Source organism: Rana temporaria, chromosome 3, assembly GCF_905171775.1.
Source record: "Rana temporaria chromosome 3, aRanTem1.1, whole genome shotgun sequence".
NCBI classification, from domain to species: domain Eukaryota; kingdom Metazoa; phylum Chordata; class Amphibia; order Anura; family Ranidae; genus Rana; species Rana temporaria.
Window position 1 is genome coordinate 471,188,299 of NC_053491.1, and position 12,625 is coordinate 471,200,923.

Genomic DNA, 12,625 nt, shown 5'->3' on the forward strand with positions numbered 1-12,625 from the left:
CTGCACTGACATATGGGAACAGCCTCTCCTGGAACACCTTGTTTATTCAGGTAAAAACTTTTAGGCTACTTTGTTACTCTTTGCTACTGAATGGCCAGCCTTGTCTACTTTGACTGATGTGTTTGGCATGTATTGCTCTTTACACCTGATGTCCCAAAACTTCTTTTAATTATGATTCATTGTAATCAATTAGGCATGATCTGTTTTCATGCTTACATAAATATTGACAATTGTTTATTTTTCTTTTTCTTTTCCTCTCTCTATATACCATATAAGTGGCTGATCAGGCTTGGTCCAGCATTGTTGCTGACTTGATTGATCTGGTGTCTTTGGCTGCCCCCATAGGTGCTTTCATATACTAAATTCAGTAAGTGCTTATTTTTTAATTCAGTTGATTTAAACTCAATTTTGGAACACCATACTCACTAGGCGTCATGTGTTCCCTACAGCTGGGTCTCCTTCTCCCCTTCTGTGGATGAGTTGATGCCTCTGCATGTAGCGGCTACTCTGGATTAAGGTTCCATGCCTCCTTTTTGGCTGTGGAACATATCGGTGCCCTTAGTCACTGGCAGGATCAAGGAGATATTTTCCCTTTTCCTCCCTACCCGGGATAGCAGGTCAGCATGTTCTCCCTAAATGAAAGCAAACAAGGTTGTATTGACTAACTCTTTGCTATGTAATCTATGTGATTTTATCTTATATGTAACATGTGTGCTTTTATTATTAATAGAGATGGCCTTTTACTGATCCTAACCTCACCCCTGAGGAAGCCTGTTGATAGGAAACATATATTGGGTATTACCACCCTGGTTGCGATCATATCCAATGACCAGCTATCTGTTTCTATCTGGGATCTTCAACACACCTTCGCCTGAAACTTGCCGATCCTTTATTGAGACTCACATCTCACAATGGCATTCAAAGTAGTCTCTATAAATGCCAGAGGCCTAAACTCCCCTCAAAAAAGATCTGCGCTACTTAAGGGAGCCAATAACCAAAAAGCCGACATCCTATTAGTGCAAGAAACCCGCTTTGCAGCCGATAAAACCCCCAAGTTCACACTGAAAAATTACAGCCAAATCTTCTTAGGCCTCGTACACACCACCGGATCTATCCGCTGGAATTGATCCGCGGATCAGTTCCAGCGGATAAATCCGGTCGTCTGTACGGCCTAGCGGATATTTATCCGCGGAGATTTGTCGGCCGGATCGATTTCAAGCGGATATAAATTTCTTAGCATGCTAAGAAATGTATCCGCTTGAATCGGGTCCAGCGGATTGATCCGGTGGTCTGTACAGACTCACCGGATCAATCCGTCCGCTCCCCTCCCTCGCATGCGTCGTAATGATTCGACGCATGCGTGGAAGTACTTACCTTCCAGCGTCGCGCACGTCGCCGCGTCATCATAGCGGCGACGGCGCGACACGTCACCGCGGAAGAATTCCGCGCGGATTTTGATCCGATGGTGAGTACAAGCCATTGGATCCAAATCCGGAGGAGGAATCTCCGCTGGAAACGGTCCGGCGGACCGTTTCCAGCGGAGATCCCCTCGTGTGTACGGGGCCTTAGCCTCGGGCCCAAAGAAGAAGAATGGAGTCCTCCTGGCGATATGAGACCCCTTGCATTTCCAACTACATCAATCCATTCTGGATCCTCAAGGCCACTACCTTTATTCTTTTATGTGACATCAACCAAACCACCTACACATTGGCCGACATATATGGTCCAAACAAGCAACAAGTACGATTTTGTAAACGATTTTTACAAGAAATTTAATAATATCCAGAAAGGAAGAATACTTATTGGAGGTGACTTCAACATAACGGGCGACCCAAATATGGACACCACATCAACCACCCAACGTCATCAACCTGCCTTGAACCCCTTTCTTCGGACAAACAATCTCTTCAATATTTGGAGATGCCAGCACGGTATTGAACGGGACTTCTCCTACTTTTCCTCTTCTCATCTCTCTTATTCTAGGATAGACTCCTTCCTTGCTGACAAGATTACTCTTCAGGATGTAACTGCATCATCGATCGGTTCCATTACGTGGTCAGACCACGCGCCGGTCTCCATAACAGTGGGGAACCGTGTATCAAAAGTACCGTTTATATGGAGACTTGATAGTTCTCTCATCGCAGACTCTGGTAACTCCCAAACAATAACCACTGAACACCATGCTTTCTTTCATCTGAATGACCAACCGAACACTGATCAATTTGTACTGTGGTCTGCATGCAAGGCATACATGCATGGAATCCTCATTAAGCTTCAAAGTAGGGTTAAGAGGCAGAGGTCTAGGCGAATTGAAGAGGCCCTTTCCCAAATTGCCCAATTAGAAAATCAAAACAAACAAAATCCCTCCTATAAACTTGTTAATGAAATCCTTGACTGGAGGCACAAACTTTGCTCACTATTACTCTACAAATTTGAACACAATCTTAAATTGGCTAAGGTCAGATACTATGCCCTAGGAAATAAGGCAGGAGCCTTACTGGCTCAACAGGTCAAAACACAACGACACAAACATAAATTGCATCCCTCTACCATCCAACCACCAAACAACTCCTCATTAACCCACAGGATATAGCAAATGCCTTTGGTGACTACTATTCCTCTCTTTACAATTTGACAAAGGACCCATCTACACCTCAACCAACTGATCCAATTATTCAAGGCTTCTTAGCCTCAATTGATCTCCCATCTGTCACCCCGGATCAACTACATATACTCTCCCAACCTTTCACAAATTATGAAATTTTCAAGGCCCTTAACACTTTGCCCCTTCAAAAATCACCCGGGGAAGATGGCTACACCAATGAATTTTACAATAAATTTGCCACCCTTGTCTCCCCTCACCTCACGACCCTCTTCAACTCTGCTGCCACCTCTGACTCTCTTCCATTTGATATGTTACGCTCTATTATAACCACCATCCCCAAACCGGAAAAAGATCCTGCCTTTGCGACTAATTATAGGCAAATATCACTCCTTAACAGGATGTAAAAATCAATGCTAAAGCTATTGCAACTAGATTGTTGAAGTGTCTCCCGTCCTTGGTTCACCCGGGAGGGTCATCAACCTGATACATCACGTCACTCAGTCATGAACGCCTTCTCTGTTCCCATCTCTGGATGCAGAGAAGGTGTTCAATAGAGTGCACTGGGGATTCTTGAAAGCAGTACATACTAAATTTGGCATCACTGGACGATTTCAATCTGCAATACTTTCCCTATACTCCAATCCAACTGCCAGAATTCTGACAGAGGGAACCCTATCTACACCTTTCAAGATCTCCCACGGCACCCTGCCACTTTCCCCTATAATTATTGATCTCCTAATGGAGCCTTTAGCAGCGAAGATTAGAGAGGACAAACGCATCTCAGGCATTAATCACAACGGCATGGAACACAAAATAAGTCTCTTTGCTGACGATGTCATACTTCTGGTCACAGACCCAACCCACTCCATGCCAGCATTCCAAGAAATCCTTAACCAATTTGGTCTAGCCTATTTTTACAAGCTCAATTCTTCCAAATCCCTGATACTCCCTCTAAATCTCTCGAAAAGACAAGAATCCCTCCTGAAAGAGAATCTTATCTTTACTTGGTTAAATCAATCTATACCATACCTAGGGATAAAATTGCCCCCCTCACTTCGCCTCCTATATGATCTTAACTATTGTGCTTTCCAAAAACAGCTTCCTAACTTGCTATGTCAAATGCGCACAACTGGTCTATCCAAAATAGGCAAAATTGCCTCCTTTAAGATGCTGTTTTGCCCACAATTCTTTACCTATTCCACATGGTAACTATCCCAATACCCCTTTCCTTCTTAACCTCAATACAAAAATTAATATCAAATCATGTCTGGGATGCCAAACCTCCCATATGTGCCCACCACATCCTAACTAGACATCACAAAAAAGGAGGAGTAGGTCTTCCCCACATCCAAAACTACTATTATGCTTACATCATGGACCAGCTTTACTAATAGTGGCACCCAACTCCGGATAAGACCTGGTCCATCATGGAGCCATCCTCCTATCTGCCAAATAAATTGGTAGACATCCTCCTACTCACTTCAGCGGGTTCTCCTCGTGACGAACTGACCCTATCCCCCTAAGTTCAGCTTCACTGGCTGCCTGGAAAAAATTCACCCACCTCAAACCTGTTGATAATCCACCTCATTCCCTACCGATACCTTTCAAAGTGCACTCTGGCAGAAATATAGGATTAATACTTTATATGATTTGTACAAGAACGGCTCTCCAAAACCCTTCAGAGATCTCCAAACTGAATACAGCATGCCTGACACCAAAGCTTTTGCATACATGAGAATCTCCCACTTCCTTGAAAACTTCTAAAAACCCCTTAACGATTACCATTCCTGAACCTCTTTATAACTTCTACACTCGTTCGGTTTATCCTAAACATGGTGTATCCATAATTTATTCAGCTCTCAGTGACAATCTTCCTTTCTCCAAAATCACCACCCTCTTGAAATGGGTCGAAGAACTGAATGTGAGTCCCACTCCTGATATGTGGACACAGGCCTTTAAACTAACCTACACAGCCTCCCACTGCTCCAATCACTGGGAATCCTACCAAAATAAAACATACACAGATGGTACCTGACACCATTCCGACTCTCAAAGTTCTTCCCGGGGCATCCAGCTACCTGCTGGAGGTCCTGTGGAAGTACTGGGACTATAGCACACATCCTGTGGTTCTGCAGATCCCTAAGCTCATACTGAAGACAGATATTTGCTCTGATCTTCTCCATATCACATAACACAGTCGCCCCTAATCTTGCCCTAGCACTGCTGCATCTTGGGATAGAGAAATTTCCACCCGGAACACGGGTAGTAATAATACATCTCTTACTTGCGGCAAAGCTAAATGTCACCAAACTCTGGAAAATGTCCATTTTCAGTACAATTGCGGCTCTGAATCTTCAATGCGAGATGGAGAGGTTAGTTGCCAGGAAAAATTTCAGTATGGCAACATTTCTCACTGAATGGTCAGCTTGGTTCGCACACCCAAAATGTACTGTAACAATATGATGTTTTCTATATCACAGAGTCAAATTGTCAATATCTTTCTTCTCTTTTTCCTAATACTATAAAACACAAATTTACACCCTGCTGGTGTCCCCCCCCACTCCTCATCCCCACCTCAAGTCCCACCTTACCTCCTTCTCCCCTCCCGCTGGTGCTGAACATGTTAACATTTATAACTTTTGTATTGTTCATACCTTGTAAGATCGGCTACACTACAATGGAACTGAATTACCTAATCTTTGTTCTTATGCTCCGGTTGGGACAACTGACTTGATTGATTGATTATTTGTACGCATTGTTCATTTTTCTGAAAATACTAATAAAGAAATATTGAAATAAAAATAAAAAAATGTTTTGCCTGTTCGCATGTTCTGCTGCGAACCGAACCGGGTGGTGTTTGGCTCATCCCTACTTGTCAGCCTTCCAACCATCCAATATCCAGGAAGGTGGTGAGGAAGGAGGTGAGGAAATAGTATCCTTGGACAACTTAGGTGCTTCTGAGGTTAATTTAAGAATTAATTGCTTCAAAGTACCAGAAAAAAACAGAGGTTACAGAGGTCACTTGTTTTAAATCTCAGTTGCTACTTTTTAACCACTTACCTACTGCCGCACGACTATACACGTCAGCACTTTGAAGAGGGTCATCTCTGTTATGGCAGCAGCTGCTGCCATAACCAAGGTATCCATCTCTTTTTAGGCGGCGGTTTGGTTAACGATAATGGTGGTCTCTGTGGCGGATTCCGCCGCTCTCCCTCGCCCTCCGCCATTTACCGGAACCATCCGTAGCAGTGGAGGTGGATCCTGTCATGCCAGTGGTATGGATACGAGTGAGGGCAAGGTGGCCCCCACCTGTCTCCATACCATAACAGGGTGGAAACAATGTCAAAATGTCCCTTCTGCCCATAGCTCTTAAAGGGCCATTTTATTTTTGTAATTTTTTCAAATGATATTTTTTTATTGCATTTTAGTCTAAATATGAGATCTGAGGTCTTTTTGACCCCAGATCTCATATTTAAGAGGACCTGTATTGCTTTATTTATATTACAAGGGATGTTTACATTCCTTGTAATAGGAATAAAAGTCACTCAATTTTTTTTAAAAAAAAGCAGTGTAAAAATAAATAAAATCAACTAAAATAAATAAGATGTTTTTTTTTAAAAAGTGCCCCATTCCGATGAGCTTGCGCACGGAAGAAAAAGCATACCTGAGCAGCGTCGGCATATGAAAACGGTGTTCATACCACAAATTTAAAGTATTCCCGCGATCATTAGAGCGAGAGCATTAATTATAGCCCTAGACCTCCTCTATAACTCAAAACATGCAACCTGTAAAAAAAATTAAACATAGCCTATGGAGATTTTTAAGGGTAAAGTTTGACGCCATTCCACGAGCGGGCGCAATTTTGAAGTGTGACATGTTGCATATCAATTTAGTCGGCATAACATTATCTTTCACAATATAAAAAAAATTGGGCTAACTTTGCTGTTGTCTTATTTTTTCCAACAAAAGTGCGCTTGTAAGACCTCTACGCAAATACGGTGTGACAAAAAGTATTGCATCGACAGCCATTTTATTCTCTAGGGCAGGGATCCTCAGACTACGGCCCTCCAGCTGTTGCGGAACTACACATCCCATGAGGCATTGTAAAACTCTGACATTCACAGACATGACTAGGCATGATGGGAATTGTAGTTCCTGAACAACTGTAGGGCCGTAGTTTGAAGACCCCTGCTCTAGGGTGTTAGAAAAAAATATATATTGTTTGGGCGTTCTCAGTCATTTTCTAGCAACAAAAAAAATGTTTTTAAAACCAAGTAAACACCAATAGCTAGATTCAGGTAGAGTTAGGTCGGCCTATCAGTAGATACACCGACCTAACTCAGAATCTGCGCCGACCTATGTTTAAGTGTATTCTCAAACAGAGATATGCTTAAACATATCTAAGATACGACGGCTTGCGCCGTCCTATCTTAGGTTGCAATATTTTGGCTGGCCGCTAGGTGTCGCTTCCATTGCGGTCGGCGTAGAATATGTAAATCAGTAGATATGCCTATTCACAAACGTATGCCCGGCCGCCGCAGTACATTTACGCTGTTTACGTAAGAGATAGGCCGCCTAAAGTTAAAGCTGCCCCCTAGGTGGCGTAGCCAATGTTAAAGTATGGCCGCCGTTCCCGCTTCGAAATTCGAAAATGTTACGTTGTTTGCGTGTCGTCCGTGAATAGGGATTTACGTCGTTTACGTCCACGTCGAAATCAATAGGCCCGTGCGGCGGACGTAGCCGCAATGCACACTGGGAAATGTAGGCGCACGGCGCATGCGCAGTTAAAAAAAAACTGCCAAAAACATCAGGTCAAGCCCCATTACCATAAAACACACTAGCCTGCACAAAAGTTTGTTTTAAATTGGGGCAAATCCTTCCTACAGTCCTCAAATAATTTTACTTTTTTTCCCCAATACTGTAAACAGTTAACAAAAGCTTTTGTGAAAGAATAAAATAAAAATAAAAACATATCTAAATATAACATCTCAACATCAAAAATAATTAGCCCTGCACAATTATCTTTAAACATTCCAGTTCCCAGGGACTACACATAATTCCATCAATTTCTATATAAAGCAACTCTATTCTGTATGATTAGTCATTCCAATAGTGAAGGGCACACAGTTATTGTTGCATTGCATCTTTTTGAATTGTATTTCTTGGTTAAAACCAACCTAAAGTCAAAATCTGCCTTGAGTTCAGATTCTACTTGATGTGTCTTCCTTCTCGGAAAGCTAAAAAGAGCAGTCAGTGTATCGACCTTTTATATTTATGGTCCCTGGGTCATGGCTTTTGGCATGCTGTATCAGGGAATCAGCAACTCCAGATCAGAGGTAAGTATTTGACTGGTCTTCTTAGCTTTTACTGGAGGTAAGCAGCATAGGAGATGGGCAGGTGGTACCAAAATCAGTTTTAAACTTTAGGTCTGAAAATGTTCATTCAAAAATCTACTGCAAACATTTTTGTTAACCTTTGCAAAAAATAATGTTTTTCTTTGAATGAATTAAGCATACTTTATTGATTTTATTGTATTTTATTGCTAGATTGATATACACCGATCAGCCATAGCATTAAGATCATTGACAGGTAAAGTGAATAACATTGATTATCTCATGACAATGGCATCTGAAAATCTGTGGGATACATTAGGCAGCAATTAAACATGTTGTCCATGATGTTTCGAAAGCAGAAAAAATGGGCATCACAGTTTGTTGTGTTTGAAGCTGTGTAGCCACACACTGGTCAATGTGTCCGTGCTGACCCATATCCACAGCCATAAGTGACTACAATGGGTATGTGAGCATCAGAACTGGACCACAGAGCAACGGCAGAAGGTGGTCTGATGAATCATGTTTTCTTTTACATCATGTGGATGGACATGTGTGTGTGTCGCTTGTGATGTTTTGGTCAATGTTCTGTTGGGAAACCTTGGTCCTGCCATTCATGTGGATGTTACTTTGACAAGTACAATCTACCTAAACATTGTTGCTGACGAAGTACACCCCTTCATGAAAACGGTATTACTTGATGGCATTGGTGTCTTTCAGCAGGATAATGCGCCCTGCCACGCTGCATTAATGGTTCCAGAATGGTTTGAGGAACACAACAATGATTTCCACGTCTCAAGCTATTGAGCATCTGTAGAGTGTGCTGGAAAGACATGTCCAATCCATGGAGGCCCCACCTCACAACTTACAGGACTTAAAGGATCTGCTACTGACGTCTTGGTGCTAGATACCACAGAATACCTTCAGAGGTCTAGTGGTGTCCATGGCACGATGGACAAGAGCTCTTTTGTTGGCAAAGGAGGATGTAATGGCTGATAATTTTATAATCTTCACACAGATGCCCAGCCAAGTTAAGGAGTGCATGTGTTTTCAGTGAAGTGTGCTCTTAATTCTACAACATACAAAGATATTTTAGATGTGTACTTCCAACCTTGTGGTAAAAGTTTGGGGAATGACCTTTTTCTGTTCCATCATGACTGTGCAACCATGTACAAAGACAGCTCCATAAAGACATGGTTTGGTGTGTTTGGTGGAAAGGAATACTGCACAGAGCCCTGACCTGAACCACACCGAACACCTTTGGGTTGAATTTGAATGCCAATTGTGGGCCAGGTCTTTTTTCCAACATCAGAACCTGACCTCACAAATGCTATTTTGGCTTAATTCTCACAGACATCCTCCATAATAAGGTACATTTAATTACTTTTCTAAAGGAAATGCAATGACTATGTGGCTTCTAGTTTCCAGACATTTTGGCCCCCATTTTCCTTTCTGATCACCTATTAGTTACCTACCCATTTCCCTTCTTTTGCAAGTTCTTATCGCTCCATTTCACTCTTATTGAGTGGCCCCCCTTGGATCAGAATACCAGATAATTATCTCTTCTACCTGACACACAGGACAACAAACAAAATCGGAGGGTGTATCTGCATTCTCTGGACAATACTGCGGGACTTATGCCGCGTACACAGGATCAGATTTTCCATCGGGAAAACCTTGGATGGTTTTTCCAACAGAATTCTGCTCAAGCTTGGCTTGCATACACACGGTCACACCAAAGTTCTCTGAACTTTCGACCGTCAAGAACCTGTGACATACAACACTACGACAAGCCGAGAAAATTAAGTTCAATGCTTCTGAGCATGCGTCAAATTGTTTCTGAGCATGCGTCGGAATTTTGCGCGTCAGAATTGTTACAGTCAATCGGAATTTTCGCTCTCCATCTTTTGCTGGCGGAAATTTCGCCAGCAAAAGTCAGATTGAGCCTACACATGTTCGGAATTTCTGACCAAACGCTCACATCGGACTTTTTCTGGCAGAATTTCTGACCGTGTGTACTCGACATTAGTCAGTTAGATGTTTTGGATGGTATGCTTTTTGTGTGTTATTTCCCTCTTTTTTCTTGGTTCCCTCTTTCTCATTATCCCCGCCCCTCCTTACTTTCCCCCCTCCCTTTCCATTTTGTCCCTTCTTGTACACTTAAACTTAACTGGACAGTCTCTGAACAATTCTGTACCACTACAGGATTTTCAGAATCGAGTACATTGGAACTCTCATCCCTACATGTAATATTTTTTTTCTGCTTCTTGTCAAATATTTTTAGAAAATTTCCAAGATGCTTAACCAACCTTCATGCAAGATCTCGTAGTGTTATCATTGCGTTCATTATGTATTTGTACAAGATTTGTCCCAATTAAACATTCTGTGATGTCCCTTCATGTATACAAGCAGTATTATTTACGTTTTATTGTAAACATTATTTTTTGAAAACATTAAAATAAAGAATGTTTTTTTTTTTTTAAATACATCCTCCAAAATCTTAGTGAAAGCCTTCCTCGAAGAGTGTAGAATGGTGTAACCACAAATAAGGGGAAGACCAAATCCATATTAATTATCTTAATTTTGGAATGGAATGTGCAAAAAGCTGTGATGGTCACCATATAGTGAATGGCTTATGGCACTTTTAACACTTTCTATATCTTTGCAAATCTTTTTAAAAACATATCAGCACAAAATTGTTAAGATTACCTGACTACATTTCATTTTCCCTTCTGAACAAAGCAGTTTCCAGTTTTTATTGTTCTCTCTCCAGGTTATGGAGGAAAAAAATATGTCCAATATTACCATGATCCAACTATTAGGACTTCAGACTCCACACAGTATAACATTTTTGATTTTTTTGATTTTGCTTTTGATCTATTGTGTGACAATATGTGGAAACCTCCTGATCATCACACTGGTGTCCTACAGCAAATCCCTCCATTCCCCCATGTACTTCTTCCTCTCCCAGCTCTCCGCATTGGATATCTTACTGGCAACTAACATTCTTCCTAACACACTCCATACTGTGTTGATGAAAGGTTCCATAATATCATTTTCTGATTGCATCAGCCAATTTTTTTTCTTTTGTGTTTCTGAAGCCTCAGAGTGTCTTCTTCTGACAGTGATGTGTTATGACCGATATATGGCCATCTGTAAACCATTGCAATATGCTTTAATAATGAATGTTCATCTCTGCTGGACAATGATTATCACATGTTGGATTTTAAGTGTAATACTATCATTGATTCTCACTTTAACAATATCAAAATTAACATTTTGTGGTCCCAATATAGTTGATCACTTTTTTTGTGATCTTGAGCCAATCCTACAACTCTCCTGCTCTGATCCCTTTATGGTTCTATTTGAAGTGACATTGATAATTTTTGGTTCTGTTGTCATCCCATTCTTTATCATCATTGTATCATATGTTTATATTATATTCATAATTTTTAAAATCCCGTCTAATACTGGCAGAAAGAAAGTTTTCTCAACATGCAGCTCCCACCTGACTGTTGTTTGCATTTATTATGGTACCATAGTTTGTGTTTATTTGGTACCCCGTAGAGGACAGTCATGGGATATCACTAAATTTGTGTCATTAGTGTACACTGTGGTCACCCCACTGATGAATCCAATTATATACAGCCTGAGGAATAAAGACTTAAAAAGTGCCACAGCTAAAATCTTCAACCACTGTCAGCACTTGCATTTTAGAAAATTATGATAACATTTTAATATGTTTAAATTGAACTTGCAGGTTGGATCTTGATGTCAAAGATGAAACCCATAACAGCTTATTCCACATAGTTACATAGCTGCATAATTAATCTGGTTTAAAAATGAGTCGATCCAGTTTAACCAATGGAATAAAAAATAATAATACAAGAAGCACAAATAGGAAACCTCCATATACACTCTCCGATACCCACAGTTCATCCAGAGGACGTAAAAAAACAAACAAAAAAAACAATAAAACAGGATCTGATTTGCTCCAGTGGGGAAAAAAAATATTCTTGATCCCTTAAAGCAGAGTTCCACCCAAAAGTGGAACTTCCACTTAAACCACTCCTCGTCCCCTTACATGCCACATTTGGCATGTCATTTTTTTGGGGGGGAGGAGTGGGGGGCTTCAGGAGGAGTGGGACTTCCTGTACCACTTCCTCCTTCTGCCCAGGGACTGCTTAGGTGATACGTCATATCGCCTAAGGCGGCCCCTCCCTGTAAGCGATCAACTGGGACATGTGACAGGGTAGCGCAGTGCCACTCGCGCATGCGCAGTGAGTGCCCGGCCGTGAAGCCGAAAGCCGTCATGGCCGGGGGCCCACAGTTAGGATGGAGGTGCCGGCGGAGAGGGGGGTAGAGGAGCAGAGCTCCGGGTGGCACGGCACTGGACAGTGGAGCAGGTAAGTGTATGTTTATTAAAAGCCAGCAGCTATGCTTTTTGTAGCTGTTGTCTTTTAATAAACATAAAAAAAGGCTGGAACTCTGCTTTAAGAGGCAATCAGATATTCCCTGGATCAGCGTTACCTAACGCATAAGTGTGTTCAAGGAAATGCCCCCCAATATCTATGCGAAAAACGAAAAGCTCACAACCCCAATCGCGTTCTGCGATCCACCAACCAAAATCTACTCCAGATACCCAAAGCCAGATACAAGTGCAAAGAAGAACGAAAATTTGCAGTCCAGG

General features: G+C 41.7%; 1 protein-coding gene across 1 annotated transcript; it reads left to right on the plus strand.

The window, feature by feature from the left end:
* The first annotated feature begins 1,720 nt into the window (after positions 1-1,720).
* Positions 1,721-11,925, plus strand: LOC120930650 (olfactory receptor 11L1-like). The gene is made up of 4 exons (XM_040341828.1): positions 1,721-2,150; positions 4,462-4,526; positions 7,843-7,941; positions 10,709-11,925. The coding sequence occupies exons 1-4, from the start codon at positions 1,721-1,723 to the stop codon at positions 11,660-11,662; spliced, it is 1,548 nt and encodes a 515-aa protein (XP_040197762.1). The 3' UTR covers positions 11,663-11,925.
* The last annotated feature ends 700 nt before the right edge of the window (positions 11,926-12,625 follow it).

Bases quoted from the DNA above. Each gene is read 5' to 3' on its own strand.
- LOC120930650 (XM_040341828.1), top strand. From the start codon at position 1,721: ATGGTCCAAACAAGCAACAAGTACGATTTTGTAAACGATTTTTACAAG. The intron at 2,151-4,461 runs GTAACTCCCAAA...TAATTTATTCAG, and splicing joins TTCTCTCATCGCAGACTCTG to CTCTCAGTGACAATCTTCCT. The intron at 4,527-7,842 runs GTGAGTCCCACT...CTTCTCGGAAAG, and splicing joins AATGGGTCGAAGAACTGAAT to CTAAAAAGAGCAGTCAGTGT.